At 39.4% G+C, this 22,325-nt stretch overlaps 2 protein-coding genes across 3 annotated transcripts in view; both read right to left on the bottom strand.

The window, feature by feature from the left end:
• crebbpb (CREB binding protein b) overlaps positions 1 to 12,785 on the bottom strand; it is a 50,333-nt gene extending 37,548 nt beyond the window's left edge. For both annotated transcript variants that reach the window (XM_038270039.1, XM_038270040.1), the window contains exon 1: positions 11,918 to 12,785. In XM_038270039.1, the coding sequence (XP_038125967.1) occupies positions 11,918 to 12,002 (85 nt within the window). In that variant the 5' untranslated portion in view covers positions 12,003 to 12,785. The remainder of the gene's footprint in view (positions 1 to 11,917) is intronic.
• Positions 12,786 to 18,390: 5,605 nt separating this feature from the next.
• Positions 18,391 to 22,325, bottom strand: part of LOC119773188 (adenylate cyclase type 9-like) — a 55,207-nt gene continuing 51,272 nt past the window's right edge. The window contains exons 8-9 of the mRNA XM_038270066.1: positions 21,016 to 21,158; positions 18,391 to 19,837 (exon numbers count right to left, since the gene is read on the bottom strand). Coding sequence (XP_038125994.1) covers positions 18,814 to 19,837; positions 21,016 to 21,158 — 1,167 coding nt within the window. The 3' untranslated portion in view covers positions 18,391 to 18,813. The remainder of the gene's footprint in view (positions 19,838 to 21,015; positions 21,159 to 22,325) is intronic.

Here is a 22,325-nt window from a genome sequence, read left to right as displayed (position 1 = left end):
GCAAATTTTATTTATTTTTGCATTTACCGTATTTTCACGACTATAAGGCGCACTTAAACGTCTTTTTTTTCCCTCAAAATGTGCGGTGCGCCCTTTGGTGCGGTGCGCCCTATGTGTGTTGTAACTGCGACTTTTGAGACCACCTCATTGAGGAGATGAGGAAAGAGTGGCTGAATGTAAGGAGACCAGGTGTTTTTTTTCCACTCATCACCATCGCTGTTAAAGGAATAGTACACCCAAAACATGATTAGCCTTCATTTTCTACTCACCCCCATGCTGAACAACACTCTGGAGTACTTTTTTGATTTCTCAAATGCATCTGGAGATCTGGGAGGCTTCTTGCTGTCTGCTGACATTCAAATAATGGAGGTCTATGGTGACCGAGACAGAAAGGTCCATAAAAGTCCACAAAAAACGTGTCAATATTCCTCCATACTGCTCTTCCAATGTATTCCAAGTGTCCTGAGTGGGTAGTAGGGGTGTGCAAAATAATCGTGATGATGATGCATCGTGATTCTAATTTTTGTGATCTACTGCATCGATTCTTGATACCAAGAATCGATTATTAATTTCAAAAAATGAATAAATAAAATTGCATGAATGGTTGCCGAACATCAGCCAAAAACAAGTATAATACAACTTCCAGTCCAGTAGATGTTGCTGCAAATGTGTTGACGCACGCTGCCTTGTGTCACAAGCATTTCCGGCCGCGGGATACTGTGCCGAGTCATTCAAAAACAAAACATGGAGGATAAAATATTGCAATGCATCGCAATAATTCAAGTATCGTGATGCATCGTGATAGAATCGCATCGTGGCCTGTGAATCGTGATTCGAATCGAATCGTGACTTCTTTGGCAATACCCACCCCTAGTGGGTAGCATCCAGAATTTACTCGAAACGAAGTCATTTAGAATGTTTTTAGAGCATAAACAGTAGTGTATAGGATTTCCTGAAAGCACGCACATGCGCGCTCACGACGCTACGGAAGCCGGCAGACCAAACCAGCGCATTCAGCTCGGCAAAGAACTCATGCTCTTCCTCAACACTGAAGTCCTCAGACATTTTTCTTTCGTTGTTTCTTTCTTTGCACAGGTAAACAGCACATTTCTTCTTCTACGCTTGCATTATTGGCAGAGCAGACGCTGAATGCGCACTTTCATCTGGCTTGGTCTGCCGGCTTCCGTAGCGTCGTGAGCACGCATGTGCGCGCTTTCAGGAAATCCTATACACTACTGTTTATGCTCTAAAAACATTCTAAATGACTTCGTTTCAAGTAAATTCTGGATGCTACCCACTCAGGACACTTGGAATACATTGGACGAGCAGTATGGAGGAATATTGACACGTTTTTTGTGGACTTTTATGGACCTTTCTGTCTCGGTCACCATAGACCTCCATTATTTGAATGTCAGCAGACAGCAAGAAGCCTCCCAGATCTCCAGATGCATTTGAGATATCAAAAAAGTACTCCAGAGTGTTGTTCAGCATGGGGGTGAGTAGAAAATGAAGGCTAATCATGTTTTGGGTGTACTATTCCTTTAATATGTAACTCCATGCATGCCCATCTCACAGCTGATGTGAAAAACATGGGGAAACAAATTAACGCTGTGCTCGCTGTTCAACTGCTCGACATCGGTGTGAACCGGACCCAGCAGGTGCAGCAGAAGCAGCGAGTTTACATGCAAAGTCAATGGTTGACGCGCGTATAGGCGCAGCAAAAGGTCCCGCAGCGCGTTTTCAGCAGCAGGCGCAGCGTGTCGGGAGCGCGCCGCCAACGCGCTGCTGCAGTTCGAGATGGAAAAATGGAAGTTTTGCTGCTGGACGCGCCGCATCAACCAATCAGAGAAGCTGATCTGGGAGCTGACAGCGAGACAGACACATCGCTCTGATGACATATGATATTAACGCAAATGAAAAAGGCTGGATGGATGAGGAGATGATGAAAGCGCGGCTGAGGCAGGTGTATGTGAGGAGACCAGGTGGTTTTTTTCCACGCATCACCATCGCTGCGTGCCCATCTCACAGCCGATGTGAAAAAAAAGGTGAATCAAATGAACGCTGTGCTCGCCGTTATCCCGGGGGTCTGACAAAGGAACTTCAACCGCTCGACATCGGTGTGAAGCGGCCGTTCAAAGTAAGGCTGCGAGCGGCGTGGGAGCGATGGATGACAGACGGAGACCACAGTTTCAGGATAAGTGGAAGGCAGCGCCGGGCAAGTTACGCCACCGTTTGCGGATGGATTGTTGATGCTTGGACTAACGTGTCTGCTGGCTCTGTTGTTCAAGCTTTCGCAAAAGCCGGCATTATTTCTGAGGAGCCGCCCGGCACGGAAAGTGACTGACAGCAAAGAAGGGGAAATTGGCATGTCTGATTTAGCGCAGCTGTTTAATTCAGAAACAGAGGATGATGACTTTGATGGGTTTGATTAATAATTTGTAATAAATATATGAATAAAGCACAATCATACTCAGTTTTGCTCCCGCTCTATTTTTCTACCTGAAAACTTAATTCAACAGCAGCCTCTGGGCCGGGTCTCCTCCGCGTATACCGCGGTGGCTGGCAGGTGTTTTTTCATCTAAATAATCTAAATCTTGCAGCTATATTTGCTGTGATCAGTGGGAATAAAGTAGTTTTAATATGTTTTTAAGTGAGAAAGGCCACCTGAAAACTTAATAATTGCAGTCAGTTCATCCAGATTATCCATTTCTGTCGGAGGCGCTCAGACCCCCACATACCAGCGGTGCACCGACAGTAGAAATCCCTTCAACAGCACCCTCTAGGCCGGGTAGCCTCTGGGTTCACCACGGTGGCTGGCAGGTGTTTTTCATCTAAATAATTTAAACTGCAGGCACCAGGATACCGGTAATAAAGCGAACATATTCCGTCGGCAGGTTTCAGGATTTTAAGTTAATTTAGGAGTCATCACAGCGCTGTGTCATCTGCGATATGTCTGTCTCACTGCCAGCTCCCAGGTTTGATTAATACTTTGTAATAAATACATGAATAAAGCACAATCATACACAGTTTTGCCCCCGCTGTATTTTTAAATACGCAGTAGAGGTATTTAAAAGGTAGTAGAGGACATGTACCTGTATATAAAAAACGCGCCCTATAGTCCGGTGCGCCTTATGTGTGTGTTAAATACAGAAATGGGACACATAACTGAGAGTGCGCCTTTTAGTATGGTGCGCCTTATGGTCGTGAAAATACGGTATTATAATATGCAAAACAAATACATCCCATTAATTAAGTAAAATACACTTTATTTTAAATGTCTTAAAATTAAACGCAATTACTTCATTCTATGTTGTATGTCTGTAAATACAAATGTACATAAATATTAAGTGATATAGATCATTTCACCTGTTTTAGGGTGTTGTCAGTCTGTGACACTGTTAAAGGTATAGAGGATGATCTTTCATTTCTGGATGGATCATCTAATTAAGTGGTCCTCCTAATTTTCAATCATTCTGGTGATTTGTTTACGTAACGCCGTCCTACGTGCTCATCCCGTTATCTATCTTTTTCTGCTCATGCGCACTTGCAGGCATACATGTAAGGTAAGCTATGGTTTCAGCCAGTCAGTGAGGCTTACCTTTCTCACCGCGGTTCTTTGAAAATGGCCGAGGTTTGTAGGAGAAAGTGTCTACGAAGTCTATGAGAAGAAAAGAAAGGCCTGAGAAGAGGCAGATATATCCCAGAATGCTTTGCTCATGGAGCTCTCCTCGCAAAGCACTATGGAATTTTCTCAGACTGCGGCAACTAATAGCAAAAATGGCGTGGGCACCGCGTGGTCGAGGAGGACTTACGTGACCAACGGGGAGTAAAAAGTAGTGATTATCTGTCTGAACGGTCAGTTGACCGAGTTCACTATATAGTCCCCGCTCTATATAATGATTCAGGGATTAGGGCGGACTTTCAGACATAGTAAGCTTATATGACAACAGCAACTTTTAAATAGAGTATGCGTGAGGAGAAATGGGCTCGTGCATGCTCTTGCACGCGTTTAATAGGCAGGTACGTGGTTGTGCATGTGCATTTTTTTTTAAGTGGAGGGGGCTGGTCTTTTTTTGAAAAATTCCACAGTAATAGAAAATCATTTGCTTTGCTGATGAAGATTCTCAGTCATCCAAGTCATATTCATTCCATAAAAGTTTAAAAACCAATCCACTGGACTTGGTTTCCAAGGTTACTGGAGGAGAAGCGAAACATCTTCAAACCTTGGTAACCAAGTCCAGTGGATTGTTTTTTAAACTTTTACAGAATCATCGTGGAATAATCTGGTTTCTAAGTATGCCATTCATTTACAATATCTATTCTACTGATGAATACTCCCAATCCCTCTAAAAAGGGTTAACTTATTGGTATCGGTCTTGTTAAGAATGACTAGTAAAAGAAAGGAATAGACCAAAGAGGAAGAGACAAAAAACCTGCTAGCAGGATTAGATATGTATGTATGGATAAATGGATAGATGGACCCAAAACTGTTGCCCCACTTCTGGGACGGATCATTTGGGCAACAGAAGTAAGGCGAGGAGGCGCTTCAGAGCTCAGACAGAAGCTGCAGAAGTTTAAAAGGCCAGACAGAGCACCAGAGCCTGGCAGAGGGTCAGGCCAGGACCATCTCTGGAGCAACAGGAGAATGAATGATTTTTACAGTCCTTCTTAGTGCCAAATCAAAACTACTTTTTTTAAAAATCCACCCACAAACCTCTACAGAGCATTTCTTATTTTATTCCAAAAAAAACTCTCCACTGAGCTCTTTCACCTTATATTCACAACCACATTTAGTCCCTGGGTGGTTGACGTGAACGTAAATGACATAAGAGTTCAAATTTCTTTAATCCATCATATCAATCTGCTTGACCCTCAATGGGTAGAGCCAACACAAAATGAAATTGATCAATTTTGAAAACGGGCAATCAAACTAGGTTAAGTTTCATAATGGACCCATTTCAAATAAAACAAAGTAGTGAATCTAAAGCAACCAAATGGCTTTATTTCTATTCTGATGAGATGGACAATATCTTCTAACCCTAGGCTTTAAGCAAGTTTTGCTGCAGAAAAATGTACGTGATGCACCTTTACACGCTAGAGGCGACAGTGGCATTGGATGAAGGCATTTTTTCAAGCCCGGTTCAAGCCAGACACTTCTCCCACATTGCCTACCTCTGGTGTTTAGAAGGACTGGTGGCGCCAGTGAACGATGGCCTCGCTTCTGTCAGTGAGCCCCAGGGCAGGTGTGGCTACAATGTAGCTTGCCACCATCAGTGTGTGCATGAATTAAAGAATGTAGTGTAAGGTGTCAAGTCTTTTGACTTGAAAAAGCGCTATATAAACACAGGCCATTTACCATTTTTACCAGGCAAAAAAGTGCCACTTCACCTCAGAGCGTTAAAATGGTTAAAATTATGGCTAAAAAAATCACCAATCAAAAGACAACTGCAGGTTAACAAAGTATATTGATGTTTTTAATAATAAAGACCTCTACAAAACCTTCCAGGCCTCTTGTTTGCAGAACGGGTGACTTACCACTTAAGCTAGCCAGGCACCATAAACCCCTCCTCCAAACTGCACACTACAGCAACCGGTAAACTAAAAATGGCGACAGCATTTTATATGAAAGTGGTTTGGATTTCACCCCGAGGAAGTCCGACAAAACTCTCGTCAGCATCACCCCGCACACCAATTAAAACATTAAATCAGCTGTGAAACAGATGACGTTGGCCTCGTCGTTTGAAAAAGCAATCTCACGTGAGTGAAAAAGTAAGAGATAGAGGGAAATTACAAATGCAGACTTAAATGTTACAGATTTAAATGTTTTTTTAGATGATCTAATACCCTGTGATGTGATGTGGTCTTGATCAGAGGTTTTGCAGGCATTTTCTGAACTTGGCAAAGTTCTCAATTTTACAAATTTTTGTGGTTCTTTAAAATTCCAAGCACGTAAAGATCAATACAAATAGTTTGGAGGTGCTCTGATAATGCTCTAATTTTTGGACAGTGTTCTGATTTTGTTTTTGTAACTTGAGGTCAATTTTTTTTTTCTATTCTTAATTTTTTTTTTCTACTATGCGCAAAAAAGCCCTTTTTAAATTTGCATTTTATCAAGTATTGTGCCTTTTTGTTTTGTTTCCAGTTAGGTTGATGGGATCTTGTTAAAGGTCTATAATACTGACAACGAAAGACATATTGTGACAATATTTGTGTAAAGCTTTGAGCTGGTTAATTTTGTTTTGTTTTTTTATTTGAAACCAAAACATGTCTGTGTTAGTTTGAATGAGTATATCAGTGGAAATGTATACACTATCTTTTTTAAGGTAATTTATAAGGGTGCTCCGATCAGGATTTTTGGGGCCGATCACCGATTGCTGAAAGCAGTATTGGTTGATACCGATCACCGATCACCAGTCACCGATCACTGGGTCTATCTGAAGCCTTCTATTCAATTTTAAGTCTTAACAAAAATGTATATGTATTAAAATTAACAGAAGATAATGTATTGTGAATTGTCAACTGTACTTTTATTGACAGGAAACGTTCAACATTTTACTAGAAACATCTTAAACAGCTTAGAGCTTAACAAATAAGCCATATAAATAAGATACAAAAAATCTGTCATTGTTAATTTACACAAACTTAAAGTGTACTTAAACTTAAAGTGCAGAGCAAAGAAAACAAAATCACTGATCACCGGTCACAGATCACTGGGTCTATCTGAAGCCTTCTATTTATCATGTCATATATTCAAGTATAATAGTCTTAACAAAAATGTACCGGTATATGTATTAAAATAAACAGAAGATAATGTATTTTGAATTGTCAACTGTATACTTTTGACAGGAAACGTTCAACATTTTACTAGAAACATCTTAAACAGCTTAGAGCTTAACAAATAAGCCTTATAAATAAGATACAAAAAATCTGTCATTGTGAATTTACACAAACTTAAAGTGTACTTAAACTTAAAGTGCAGAGCAAAGAAAACAAAATCAAATATTTTGGGATACCATGGTAAAAAGGCATAAGGTATGTATTTTAGGCTTGTGCGGTAATGAACTGAAAATAGAAGCCAAATAGAAGCTAACTTTAAAAGTTCTTTTAGCTCCTTTAACTCTACATACATTTAAAGTGCACAGCATGGAATCATGAGTCAATGAGAAAGAAAGAAGAGGAATAGAGATTAGTAGAGCCATTTCTCTTAAAGCTTACTTGTTAAGCATCAATGGCAGATTTTTCTTTAGAAATATAAGCATCTCTGCATTTTTGGCAGACAGCTTGTTCCTCTTCTCATCTACAAAATTCCCTGCTGTGCTAAAAAGTCGCTCACTATCTACACTTGTGCATGGAGCACAGAGGTAGGCTCGTGCTGCTTGTGCGAGAGCGGGGAAACGACTTCTATTGTCTCGCCAAAAAACAAGCGGCTGTCCGCTCCGTGGGATGACTGGCTCTGATAGGTAGAGGTTCATCTGCGATGATGTTGAGCTGCTGATGTCACTGCCACCATGTTCCCCGTCTTCATCCAACAACTCAGCATACATAGCGTGTAAGGAGCCAGCTCGTGGGACTTTCTCTGGGGGCTCGGTGCCAGTCTCTTCCAAACTTGCCTCACCATTTTGCTGCTCCTGTCCAGTAGCAAGGACATCAGAAAGCAGCCCGCGAATCTGGGGCTTGAGTGCGTCGGAGAAATATCTGTCTTTATACCTGTTTTTTGGTTGAAAAGAAAAATAAAACTTTAATGGATTTACTTAAACAAACAAGAATCAGAAAAACTTTTTGATCTCAAAGGGCAAATTGGGTTAAGTTACAGCCTCTCCTTTCAAGAAAAGAAATAACACCATAGACATTGTTCCCTTATTTAATATATTTCATAGTTTATCCTCTGCTCTTGTTTTGATTAGTGAACTAGTTTTGCCCAAATAAGCAATAGCATACTCCAAATTTGCATTTTTACTCTGTAGTCTTAACTCTTCTTCCAAATGTTTATTTTTCTAGGAAATCCCAGCCAGCCTGCCTACTAAAAGATTAGAACACCAATCATTTCAGGCATGTATCAGTCATTTAGGCCAAGATGGATTTTTTTCTTATAAGAGGAATTTGGAAACTTAGTTAAGAATTCAATATATTCAATTAATATTGACATGAGACACAGAGAGAGAAAGAGTTGTGTGAATTAAGTTCTCACCTCGGATCGAGCACTGTTGCGATGGTATACAGGCGCTTCGATTGAATGCCACTGAATCTGTTCTGGACCGCTTCCAACAATGTGGCTTTCGAAGTCTTTACACCTTGGTCCGTCTCAGCGGCTTTCTCCAGAAGACGGGTTAAGGCTCTGATGGATGGTATAACATCTGCAGCCGATGCAGTTGATGAGCTGATCTGGTGCGTGAGCTCTTCAAACGGGGCTAGTAGAGAAATCATATTTTCCACCAATTTCCACTGGCTGCCAGTGAACATGGAAGGCAAGTCATAGTCAGCTCCATAAGCACATAGGGCACGCTTCTGTTCCATCAGACTACGTAGCATATTAACTGTACTGTTCCACCTGGTAGGTACATCCTGTTGCAGCCTCTTAATAGGCTGGCCAACTTGCTTCTGAATATTTTGAAGTCGAGAGTAGGCAAGCTGGGAATGTTTGAAATGACCGACGATGCGTCTTCCACAGGCTATTATATCAGCGATGCTGCGTTGTGATAGAACTCCGTCAGCAACGGCAAGCTGCAGTGTATGAGCCATGCACGGCAGGCTGGGTAGATCTGCATCCCTCATAGCCTTTACCATGTTCTTGGCATTATCCGTGAGAATAACGTGCACTTTTTCCTTCGGGATTCCCCATGCGCGAAACATGTCGCAGAATGCGGCAGCAAGAGCCTCCGCGGTGTGTGACCCCGAAAATTCTTGAGAATGAAGAACAACTCTTTTTAACTCAAAGTTCTGATTAATAAACTGCGCAGTTAGGCTCAACATGGACATGGGACATACATTTGAACTCCAAATGTCACTTGTGAAGCTGATTGATGTGATATTGTCCTTCATTAGGGTGTCAACATGTGCAAACACGGTTTGGTATAACTGTGGCAGGCAAACATCAGTGAAATATTTACGTCCGGGCAGAGTGTAGCGGGGATCCAAGTAATACATGAGTCGCCGGAACCCTTTGTCTTCCACAATTGACAGCGGCTGGTGATCGAGGCATATGAATTCCATTATTTTGGCTGATATTTCCTTTTTTTTCTTGCTGTCATTACTGTAGGGTTGCTGTCGTTGCAATGTCTCCGTAACAGACAGCTGAGTGAGTGGCGCCGGAGCTGCACACCGCTCTCTCTCTGCCTTAGCGCTAGCTAACGTTGAAAACTCCTCGTACTCCTTTCTGTGACTAACCTTCAAATGTCTGATGAGATTGGTGGTGTTAAAATGTCTTTGGAGCTTTCCGCCTCGAGGAATTTCCTTGGCACACACGTTGCAAATCGCTAATGTATTGTCATTTTCAGACACCTTGAAGAACTGCCAGACTGGTGAATGTAGGGAGGCCGCCATTTGAGCCGTCCGTTTTCTTCTTCTTCCCCACTTCCAGTCGCATACCAATGCAGATCAACTACAGCGCCCCTAGAGGAATCGGAGGAGTGAATCCAACAAGTAGTGCGTCTAATCGGCCCGTCTGATCGGCCTTTATGGAGACCGCCGATCAAACTATTTAAAGCCTTTATCGGCCGATAACGATCGGTGACCGATCAATCGGAGCACCCTTAGTAATTTAAATATATAGTGAAATATATTGTGCATGGTGATTATAGCCCAAATGTATCATATTCAATTTTTTCATATCGCCCAGGCCTACCTTACAGATCTTTTTTTTCCTTTCTCCCATGATGTTAAATATCACAATGGTACAGAAGGAGAAAATGACAGATTAGGAAGCAATGAAGGAAATTATTCAGACCAAAATCTTACCCTGGACTAGGCCTATGAATACATTCGGGCATAACTTTGTAAATCCAGCTTCTCTATATCCCGTGTCTGCCGTTTCGAAAAAGGGCACATAAATAGAGTAAGAAATAATGCTGATCTTGTAATAAAAATGTTTTAACTGATCCTGGTTACAGCTGCTTTGATTCTGCCACATAGATGGGATCATGCAAAGATACCGGGTTTGTGAATGTACTCTGCTTTAAGATTATGTTTTCAGCTTATTTTTATTTATTAAAGCGGACGCATAAATAGAGCAGGAAATAATGCTCATCTAGTAATAAAACACAAATATTACAATGAATCGTGTTTCAACCCCACCTCGCAGCTACTCTGCTTAAAATTGCACACTACTGCTGATACACTTTATTATAGCCATTTTGTCATAGTTAGACATAGCATCTTGTATTCAGGAAAAAATAAATCTAATTATCTATTCAGTTTATTGATATCATGGTGCCTACAATGGCAAATTTTGATGAAACAGTAACATTTTATTTAAAAAACTTTTTATATACAGAAATAGAGATACATGGAAATCAGAACTTTGATTTGACCAGATTCCTTTTAATTAGACAAAGAAACAAAAACTTTTTTGCATTTTTTGGCCATTTTGGTACATCTGTTCCAAAATCACATGTCCGCTTGCCACACCGTCTATTAAAACCCTTGTGGAGCAAACTTCAACCAATTCAGTCCAAATGTGCTGCAGTTATAGTCAAAATGTGGTTCTATATAGAGTGAGGGTTTATCCTGAGTTTCAAAGGTGTTTTGATGTTTTTTTTGCAGTGTTTATTTAAAAAAAAATAAATGGCAAAGCTCTTTTGATTTAACCTGTTTGATAACCTATCAATCAGAAATCATGACATATACAATAGTGGCTCCACCTGAAAAAAATTCTTCAAAGGCTTATCAGTCATACAAATTATTTATGTTACATTTCCACTATCATTTTAGGAATATGCTCCTAAAACCCTCTGTGGTTAAGGGGTTGAATGGCTTACAAACAAATTTTGTTTGTAAGGTTATTATGAGTACCCGCTGTGATATGTTAGTGTTTTTATTAACAGTCAGTGTGAGAATCAAGAGTACATGCTTAGAAAAGTTTCAATCTATAAGATCCTTGAAGGTATAAATCATCCTATTTCCAATTCAAACTACCTTTTAAAGTGAATTCACTTTAGAAGACTGCAACTTCTAAGAAAGATACATAGTAATAATAGACTAATATGTTGATTTTAAACTTATAATGCAAAGTCTTCCATAGGTTATTGTCTGTAATATCTGCAAGCTTTAAGATGCCACATGATTTCCTCCTCCTATATTTGTGAGGAAAGCTGTTCTGCAAGTTAGACAGGTAAATAGACCCCAGAGTAATCAGCAATACTCAGCTGTAAAACTGAAGGCAGTTTAATAAAGTTTTGTATGTTTACTCTTTAAAAAAAAAAAAAAAAAAAAGAAACAAGGAAGTCTTGTCTACTCTAGTTATGTTTCCCATTTTATTTCCTACCAGCACAGCCTAAATCCAAACCCTCTGAGTGATGGAGGACAAATGCCTTCTTTTCCCAGATTCAAGTATTAATATCAAATAAAAACAGAAATCTAACTGATAAAATGATAAAACATCGAAAAATAAACAAATAAAAAAAATTCCCAAATTTTAATGGACATGAGTTATAAAGGCTTAATTTCTCTTCAATGGGATAAAGAAGTTATAAATGACTTTCTGGTTACATTATTGGTGTTTAAAACTATCAGTTTTAACGCTATAAGAGTTCATTCATTGGAGGAATCCGACAGGAACTTCGTGTACAGTTCCTCTGATATTTGCGCATCCCATGGCTCAGGTGGCAGCTTGGTGTTGATTTACACTTTCCTTTTCCCTTTGGTGTCCTCAGTCTACTTGATTTTAAACTATAGAGGTGTTCAGGTGGTGTGGAGTCCTTACCTGGGCCGTCTGATCCTGATAGGGGTGAATTCATCTTGGGTCGCTTTGCAGTGGGGGGTCCCGCATCCAGAAGATTGTCAGCCATCCTGCTCGGTGAAAATTATCAACGAGCGGTGATGCCGGAAAAAAATAATAGTGTGGTCAACCCAGGCTTTGAGTCGTTTTTTTGTTCTTCCAATGTTGCGTGCGAAGAAGCGTGCTTAGTAGTTTATTTTCTTTTAACTGGCAGAGCGGTGAAATGTTGCCCGGAGAAGACGATATTCAAAAGAAGGGCAACAGCGCCACGCTTCGCCACCGAAGATCACCCCATGATAATCCAACACCCAACACCCACATAATTATCCCCAATTTACTGCGTCCACGAAATATTTCAGTGCGAGAAAAATAAATAAAAAACAATTATAAAATATAACAAAGCGAACAGGCAAATCCCATCGCTCGAAGATGCTCGGTTTCCCCTATGTGGAGAATCATTTTTTTACGGTCAAAAGAAGCGGCGATAAAATCTGATTTTTGCTAAATAAAAAAGAGAAAAATTCAGAAAATATTTTCTATGAGACGGATATTTTTTCTCGTCGCTGTCTGTCGGGTAAATACAACGTTCCCTGGACGGAGATACGGCGACAACCAGCGGCGCTCTCCGAAAGGGAAATCAAATATACAGTGGCCTTTCGAGACGATTAAAAACCCCGCAAGCCTCGCATGTTTGGGCTCATTCTCTGCGGAAGAACCAACTCTTCGGTTATCGGCCGTAAAAATCCCGTTTCAGCCGTGTCTGGGTGGCTCCGGTCGGTTTTAAAATTTGTGCTCCCCCGAAATCCCGACTCCGAGCCGCGTCAAGATGGCGGCTGTTGATTCCTCCGATACAAAAAAAAAAAAAAAGTTTTTTTTTTTAAGGTGGGAGGAGGGGGTAGTGCTCTGACGCCCTGACGTAAACCTGTGTCCCACCGTGCGTCATGTGAACGTATGAGAAGTTACCTTAAGGCGTGTAATAAATTAAAGATGTTCAGTTTTTATAAAACTTTACACATATGTCAACTAAATGCAGTGAAAAAATAAACGAAATCACCAACAAAGCAAAAAGGAAGGGACATTTAAACTAGCATCAAGGTGAAGGCTACAGTTAATCAGGCTTGCCAATAATTTTTACTTTACATCCTCAGACCTCCAGATATACCGTAGGGATCAGGTTAAATACCAAAAATGAAAAGTTTTGTTCCATGTATGACAAATACATCTCATACATGTATATGTACAGAAGAGGACTAGGGCCACTGAAAATTTTTTAAAAAGTTAACTGATTTTTACATTTTATTTCAGTATATGACAAAAAAAGTTAGAATTCTGACTTTTTTCTAAGAATTCTGAATTTTTATCTAAGAATTTTGACTTTAATCTCAGAATTCTGACCTTAATATCACAATTCTGACTGTTGTCTGACAGCTAACAAACATGTTAGCAGGGCCTTCCCAAACAACTCACATCTTTGTCAGTGAAGCGGAGTGCTCCCACATCTCTTCCTTCATGGTGCCCATCTACATTAAGATCCACAATTCTGAGATTAAAGTGAGAATTCTGAGATTAAAGTCAGAGTTCTAAGAAAAAAGGTCAGAATTTTGAGTTTAAAGTTAGAATTCTGAGAAAAAGGTCAGAATTCTGAGATTAAAGTGAGAATTCTGAGAAAAAGGTCAGAATTCTAAGATCAAAGTGAGAATTCTGAAAGAAAAGGTCAGAATTCAGAGATTAAAGTGAGAATTCTGAGATTAAAGTCATAAAGCTGAGATTAAAGTCAAAATTCTGAGAAAAAGATCAGAATTCTGAAAAAAAGGGTCAGAATTCTGCCTTTTTTTCCCATTTTAAACTGAAATAAAATGTAAAAATTGGTCAGCTTTTTCAATTTTTTCAGTCCTCTTCCCTAATCCTCTTCCGTAGATATGCACCATTTTACTATGCCCCTAAAAATCCAGGAAACTCCATTGCTTCTAGTAGGCAAAAGGATGACCAAACTGGTAAAGTACACAGGGCAACAACTTGGTATGATAATGTTCTCGGACTCAGAGGTGTATAAGAGAATGTTATTAAACAAACAGCATCCTGAAGACACCAGATAGCCCAGATAGAATGTTTAAATGAGCCAGTTCACATATTTTAAACTGATATAACAGGCTAGGTAATGTGAGCATAGACAGGGAAGAGTCCCATAGAATTTCTGCATATATCCACATTTCTGTTTGAAAAATCTGTTGACCATATCGCTGTTGTGCACGACAAAAAATGGACCAAAATAACAGTATGGGAGTGTTGGCCTAGTGGTTAGAGCAGTGCTGTTGTGCTTTGAGAAGGTTGCAAGTACCTGGTTTGATCCCCACAGCCTCCACTCTGGCTCCCTGAGCAAGACCCTTAACCCCCACACTGATCCCCTGGCGCCACACAATGGCAGCCCACTGCTCACCAAGTGGATGGGTTAAATGCAGAAATAAAGTTCTCCAGTGTGAGATCAATAAAAGGTCAATTATTAATATTATTATTGAATAAAGTATTGTTGAAAGATAGAAATCAAATGTCCAGTTTGATGTTTGACACAGGCTGTGCAGCAGAGACAGTAAACATGTAGAAAATGATGTATTGGTTAGATTAACCCATGTTGAACTCGCTACTCACACCACCCTTACCTTCAAGCAGTATGTGACATACATTTTAATTATTGCTTCATAATAAAAAGAGAAAAAAAATGGAAAGCAAAATCTGAAGGTCTGCCTTACTACGTAAGTTGATGTAATGCTCAGGCTGTAAATTCAATCATTCTCTTTGATTTTCAGCAAGTGACTTTTATTCAAACTACCACTTTACTAGCGTGCTTTTTACAAAACATAACTGAAACAAAACACAAGTTACTGTAGGAGAGAAATAGTAATCTACTCCACTTGAGCTCATCCACAATCTTAGCTGAGCTCATTATAAATGTACACTCTGAGAAAAAAAAAATTGGACTTCTTTTAGAGATACTAGTGGAACTTTTATAAATGCATGCAAACAAAACACACATTTTTCAACGTCGTTTAAGTTTTCCCACTTCTAAACTATTTAATACCCAATTACATGCCCTTATATAAATAATATAAAATGCTTTACAGTAGAAAGGCAAAATGTACATCAGAAATGAGAGCTTTGTGCAATTGCAATTTGACAGTTTGTGTTTTTTGTTTGGGGGGTGGGGGCAGGTTTGGGGCAACCATAAAACAGAGAGCACACAGAGAAATTGCATGAGATGGGAATGACACTCTTTGGCATCAACAGTTTTTCCAGTTTGCTTTTCTGCTGGTTCAGAGTTACACTAACATCCACATTAATCCAGCTCAATCAAAGCACTGTATGCTCATGTGTTTGCAGGTAAAACAAAGCAGCCAGAAATTAGAAACAAATGTACATAAATGTCTGTTCCCACAAATATTCAAGAGTTCAAAAACACTCAGTTTTACCCCAAAATAAAGACATGTCAAGTTTATGTTTTTCGCATTGCATCCTAACGTCTACCACCACTTAACTGTATAGTAATGAGTGTGTTTGTTTTTTCCCTTTTTGTAGTGTCGCACACGTATTAAGCTACAGGGGTTGTGTGCTCATGAGCAAAGAAAGTGTTTCCCTTTAGTTCTCCGTTTTCACATTCAAACTAAACCAACTCCATTTGACACGCAATACCAGACCACAATGGAAAAGAATAGTTATTTTAATTGTGTACCATCACTTTTATTCATGCATCGAGAAAAGGCACTGAGGATGTTAGAAAACTATCAAAATAAAATTTGATTTAAGAATATTTGTATATATTTTGCAATCATTCAAACCCTTTAAAGTAAAATTGAAACAAGTTTAAACACAACCCAAATATCAGATATATAAGGCATTTAAAAAAAAGAAGAAATACTAACAGAAATGGCTAACAGAAGCAGTTTTTAGATAAGGCAAATTGCTAAATGATTTTTTTAAACTAAATTACAAGTTTATAATATGAAATGGCAGTTTCAATATCCAAACATTTGTGATCCATTGTGTTTTTTTCCTGATTTAAGACTTGCAAAACAATTGGACTTGTTTTGCTCTTGAGCACACAATCCGTTTGAGCACACACAACCCGTTTTAAGTTACGATGAGAGAAAATGCACTGTAGGCTAATTCAATGTTGTAGCATGGTAGAGAAAAAAAAGCTTTAAAAACACCTAGAACCATGAAATACATTTGAGACACTTTTGCAATTACAGTGCTAGCACACTAAGTTTCATGCCACTAAAGGTTTGAAGCAGCTAAAGCGTCAAGCTGTTTGCATCCAGTAATGTCTTTGAGATCCTGGAGAGTTAAGCGTCTTAGATGAACAGTTTAAGTTTCATGTAACAACACAAACACATTTGTGACATTCCACATTGATTATCCTCGTCTTGAGAGAACTAAGACTACTTTAACACAGTGTAATGCAATCCAACCCCTTAGGCAGTTTTTTTCTTCATTTTTTTCTGCTTTTAGATCATCTGAAATCTTAAAACCATTTATTATTTCAGCTTCTTGTAAAACACCAAACACATCTTGAGCTCCTACAATGGTCTAAAATGTGGGCCAGGGAGAACTACTAGAAGCCTTACTATAATGCAAGCATGCCAATTAAGTATAGCTGAAGAAATAATTGTATAGTTTTCTGGAAAAATAAAGATCTTAACAAACTAGCTGGAAATGTAATAATTCGAGTAACTCTAGGGGAGTTTAACTGTTGCCCTGAACACATTATAGAATAAAGGACACGCAACACTTAATGCGTACGATACGCTCAATCGGCGAGGCCTCGTCCGGCAGTGCCCTGTACCAGTAGTCCTGAAACTCACGGGAACTTTTCTGGGTTTAACACACAACTTGAAGCAATTATTGTGCAGTTTTTTTTTTTTTTTTTACCCCCCTAGAGCTCTTGTCTAATTTGTTTTTTAAAACCTAAAGAAATCTGATTTTCAACAAAAGTAATCAATAACATTTTCCCTTTTAATGTCATATTAACATAAGTTTATTGAAAAGTAGAAACGTCTTTAAAGTTGTGAAAAGTTAACACCTAATGAATTTTAGCTAACATAAACAACTTAAACCTCAAACGAAGAAAAGTATTTCAATCGATAAAATCGGCCTAAACTCTAGGACAGTTCACATCTGCTAATTTGAACAAGACAGTGCTGTTTCTGTCCATTTTTGTGCTGACTAACATCTGCATTACTATGCTAAAGTTGCATTAGTTTTTTTGACAAACATCTGTAATAATTTGCCCATTGGTCTGTGACTTAAGTTTGTTCCTAGTTCATCAAGACTAGAATAAACATTTGGACTAAGAACAACACCTCAACAAATGGAGAGATTGACCACGGAAAACCTTAAAAAGGCCATTGTTAATTCTGTTTCTGTTTTAAGGCTAAACAACATCCATGTTACTATCAGGTTATTTCTGATCTCGGTTAATGCAGCCAGCAACTTGCCTTATCAACTTTCACTTTAAGTCCTGCAAGATTTTAGGTCAACTTTTGGCCTTTGTATCTTATAATGAAAATGATTCCAACCTCTGAAAATTTGTATACGCCTGGAAAACAATGCAAGATATGATTATCCGTGTTACTACATTAAGGACATTGACTATTTTATGATGGCTGCTGGGAGCACCAGCAACAACCGCTTTAGAGTTTATACAAAACACAATAGCTCCTGTGCTCTTCCAGGTTGCACAGTTCAAAAATGATTCTGGGGGATTAATATCCTAGTAGCACGTCTGCATAATTATTCCTAGCAACTCAGACATTGTTGTTCTGATAAAACAGAACCAATATCGTGAAGATGTGGACAATGTCTAATAATAAAGCAATGCAGTCCATAGATGCATACATTGTCACCTTGAGATTTACAACATTAGGTCCGTCTGACTGTTAGCATTCATTGTCTCCATTGCGGCAACACAGAATCACACCTTAAAAAAAAAATCCAAATTGTCCCCTTATATGAATTCCCACATCATTGATTTCCTTCTTGAAAGAAAGGCAAAGCATGTACTTGCAAAATATAGCTCATTAAAAGCAACAAAAATAGCAAAAGCAAAGCTATATTCCCAGAAATTCAGCTTGTAAAGTTTTCCCTTTTAGTTATCAAGTTAAAAAAAGGCCTTGTTTAAATCTTATTCTATTCTAAAGGCACTTAAAAGACATCTGACAGAAACAATCAAGATTAAAGGTGCAAAGATAATCAAGTAAGTTAATGGCAGACAATGGGGTTGTTAGGAGGCAATTTTCAATTTTCTCTGAATATCTGCCTGACACCCTACATGTGGTCCACCAAGCACCCTTACCCAGATCAGCTAATCACATTTACACTATTAACAACCTTATTCTTGGCTGACAAATAACCTGGCCTGTTTGTACCATCCAGACTCCTGTGTCAGTCCAAATCCTCCCTCTCTACCTGAAGTTGGACTTATGTATAGCTTCTACACATGCCAGCCAGCAGTAATGAGACCTTAAAGGGAAGAAGGTTGGTTAGAAAAGTGCCATTGCAGCAAACGCTTAAAGCCTGGTTAAATCTCCAGCATTCATGTCACATTTATTCTTTTGTTTGTCTTTTGCGTCTTTGCTTGGTGAGTGTTGAGGTGCATGTGGCTGGATTGAGGGCGAGACTTTGAGCTGCTTGGTATTTGGCGAGTATCCCTCCAGAGAAGTTACAGGTATCGATGTTAAGCCACTGTGTGACATGGACCTTCTGGCACAAGAAGCGGCTGTCGGGGGATGTCTTTCATGGATGTCTGAGTCTTTCATTTGACTGAGTCCTGATGTGTTTGAGGAACCAGTGCTGGAACTGGGGACCATCATTTTGGTACTGTTTGCATTCTAGCTGGTGGTTGGCACCATGTTTGCGATCTCGTCAGTTGGAGACCGCCCGATGCTACCGTCCACCTGTGCTCTGATCTCTGGTGAAACTGAGAGCTGGTACTGAGGCACAGGGCCACTGTCGCTGCTCTTAGGATAAAGAAATGTCTTCATCTGACCTTTGCCTTTGACGTTAACCGTCCCTCGATAATCAAACTCGTAATCCATGCCACTGAGCACGCAGTAGCTTTCTTCGCTGACCTGAACGCGGCACTCCACGCCCGTCGTGTCCATGCGGCTGGCAATGTTGACCGTGTCCCCCCAGATGTCATAGAGAAGCTTGGTGGTACCAATCACACCTGCTGTCAGGGGCCCGTGATTAAAGCCAATCCGAAGCTTAAAACCAAAGCCAAGCATGTTCTTGTTGAAGTCGTCCACCACTCGCATCATTTCAAGGGCAAAATCGAAAAGAGCGCGAAGGTGAGCATGAGGATGAGCTGCATCCGCACACTGCTGAGTGTTGAGTCCAGCAGCAGCCATGTAGGTTGCACCAATGGTCTTGATCTTTTCAATGTTGGCAAAGGCAGGCTTGCGTAAAAGCTCATCAAAGTCACCGATTAACTCATTGAGAACACGATAGCACTCTTTACCTCCCTCGTAGCTTTCTTCGTAAAACTCGCTGAAGTTCACAATACTGGCAAATATGACCCCCACATTGTCATGGTTCTTGGAATAACTCTGGGTGACCTTAAGTTGCTCGGCAACATGGATTGGGATTATATTTCGAAGCAGCCAGTCTGCTTGGTCCCTCATGTTCTGAATCTTGATGCGGTGCTGATCAGCTTCTACATTGCCATGGTAGTGCAAGCGGTAGCTAACCTCAAATTCATGGTTAAGGAACCAGACAAGGAGAAGCAGCAGGAAGAAGGCCACACAGGCTTCAGGTATAAGACGTTTGTGTGGATCGGAATCGGGTTGTTGAACAGAACTTGAGTTGTCGGACAAGAAATCTGAGCTGTTTGTGATGTTGCTTTGCACATACGGCCTAGTGAAAAGAAAAAGAATAAAATGTTAAGATATGGCAAAACAAAACATATAATAAACATGCAACAGCAGCAGAATGAGAGTATTGGATTTTCACATTTCCTATACAAATGTTAAATTTTAGTACTTTGTAGGAATTCCCAAACTGAAACTTACAATGCCATTTAATATTGGCATAGTTTTTGTATGTTCTGTCTTTAGCTTTGTCAAAGGGCCAACAAGAAAAACCTCAACAGCTCTAAAATAAATAATACAGTGCTATGTAGAAGAGTTGTTCTTCTGAAAAAAAAGTTAAGGTAGGTCACATAAGATATAATATATCAATAAGATTTTCGTTATACACTTTACTGTAATAGGACCCAGCAAGTCTAAGGTGCAATCTACTGACATAGAAGACTTTGTGTAAAATCAAGCTGCAAAAAATGGGTATCAAGAAGGTAATGCAACATACAGGAAATAAAGAAGTTGACTCTCAGTTAAATAAGTGCAGTACATTTTAGTGGGTTGCAAAGTGTAAAAAAAAAAAAAAAAAAAAAACACTATATAGCCCTGCACATGTTTTGCCTGGTGATAAAAAGTTAAAAAGAGGGTAAAATGCTTATTTCAACATGGTTAGGCCCTCTTTGAGGATGACAGTTGGGGGTTGGATGTCACAGGAAGTCGTTCTAAGCTGACAGACTACCAATGAGCTCCTTTAAAGATTGTGACTTCATAAAGTCAATATTCATCAGTGTGACTTGCTTATGGTTTTTGCTGATTTCTAACAGCTATAGTACTGAAAGCTTCCTTTTGACCTTTAAAGAAAATTAGAGCATATAATTGTCTCTGCCATGACATATTACTGTACTTCACCTAGCAGTATGTCAGTAAAAAAAAATAAAAAATAAAAAGATCAATTAAACAAAAACTGCTCAAGTCATAGTTTTAGAATTGCAACAAAATAGGTCACAGCCTGGAACCAATAATGAAGCATAGCAGTATAAACATATGAAATAAGTAAGGTTATAATTATGTTCAATAAAGTATAACTAATAATATGTAAATGCATGCATATGCAGCTCCAACTCAAACGCATCATTTTGAAGTATGAAAAACAACTTTACAAATTCACTTTAAGTTTTTTGAGCAACACAAAATGTGAAATTTCCCATGATTATTTTTTTTTTAGTTTTCTCCTACCTGCAGGGGGGGCAGCAGAGCAGAGCAAGCATTGCCAGTCCCACCAGTGTGGCTATTGTGGACCGCATCCAGTAGCTGAGATGGCAGAAGTTACAGTACTGAATGATGGCGATAATGATCGCACAGCAGATGAACATAGTAAACTGGGGAGAAAAATACATAAAATTAAACTGAAGGAAAGATACTTTTTTTCTCCTTTAAATTGGATAGTAATAAAAACAGTGTTAGCATATACATTGCCTTGCGAAAGTATTCGGCCCCCTTGAACTTTTGGCCACATTTCAGGCTTAAAACAAAGATAAAGTATTTTGTGAAGAATCACCAATTGGGACACAATCACGAAGTGGAACAAAACGTAATGGATATTTTAAACTTTTTTAACAAAATGATTCAACCCCTTTGAGTTAATACTTTGTATGCTGCAATTACAGCAAGTTCTTTCCATAGATCCTCGATTAGGTTCGGAGCTGGACTTTGACTTGGCCATTTTAACACCTAGATATGTTTATTTGTGAACCATTCCATTGTAGATTTTGCTTTATGTTTTGGAACATTGTCTCATTGCAGCATAAATTCCCATCATATCCAGTCTCCAGTCTCAGGCCTTTTGCAGACTACAACAGGTTTTCTTCCAGAATAGTCCTGTATTTAGCCCCATCCATCCTCCCATCAATTTTAAACATCATCTGGGTCCTTGCTGGAAAAAATACCAGCTCAAGCCATGATGCTGCAACCCACATGTTTGACAGTGGGGATGGTGTGTTTCTTTTATGCCAAACATAACATTTTGCATTGCTGCCAAAAAGTTTGATTTTGGTTTCATCTGACCAGAGAACAGTCTCCCACATGTTTGCTGTGTCTCCCTGGTGGCTTGTCGCAAACTTTAAACAAGACTTTTTATGGATATCTTTAAGAAATGGCTTTCTTCTTTCCACCCTTCCATAAAGGCCAGATTTGTGACGTATACGAGAGATTGTTGTCCTATGTGCAGATTCTCCCACCTCAGCTGTAGATCTCTGCAGTTGATCCACAGTGATCAAGGGCCTCTTGGCTGCATCTCTGATCAGTCTTCTCCTTGTCTGAGCTGAGAGTTTAGAGGGACGACAGGTCTTCATAGATTTGCATTGATCTAATACTCCTTCCATTTCTATACTATCACTTGCACAGTGCTCATTAGGATGTTTAAAACTTGGGAAATGTTTTAGTATCCAAATCCAGCTTTAAACTTCTTCACATCTCGGAGCTGCCTGGTGTGTTCCTTGTTCTATGATGCTCTCTGTGCTTTAAACGGACCTCTGAGACTATCACAG

This window comes from Cyprinodon tularosa, unplaced genomic scaffold (genome assembly GCF_016077235.1).
Source record: "Cyprinodon tularosa strain WSP-4 unplaced genomic scaffold, ASM1607723v1 ctg75, whole genome shotgun sequence".
Taxonomy (NCBI): domain Eukaryota; kingdom Metazoa; phylum Chordata; class Actinopteri; order Cyprinodontiformes; family Cyprinodontidae; genus Cyprinodon; species Cyprinodon tularosa.
The sequence above is the reverse complement of the archived record's forward strand: the minus strand, read 5'-3'. Positions and strand labels throughout refer to the sequence as shown.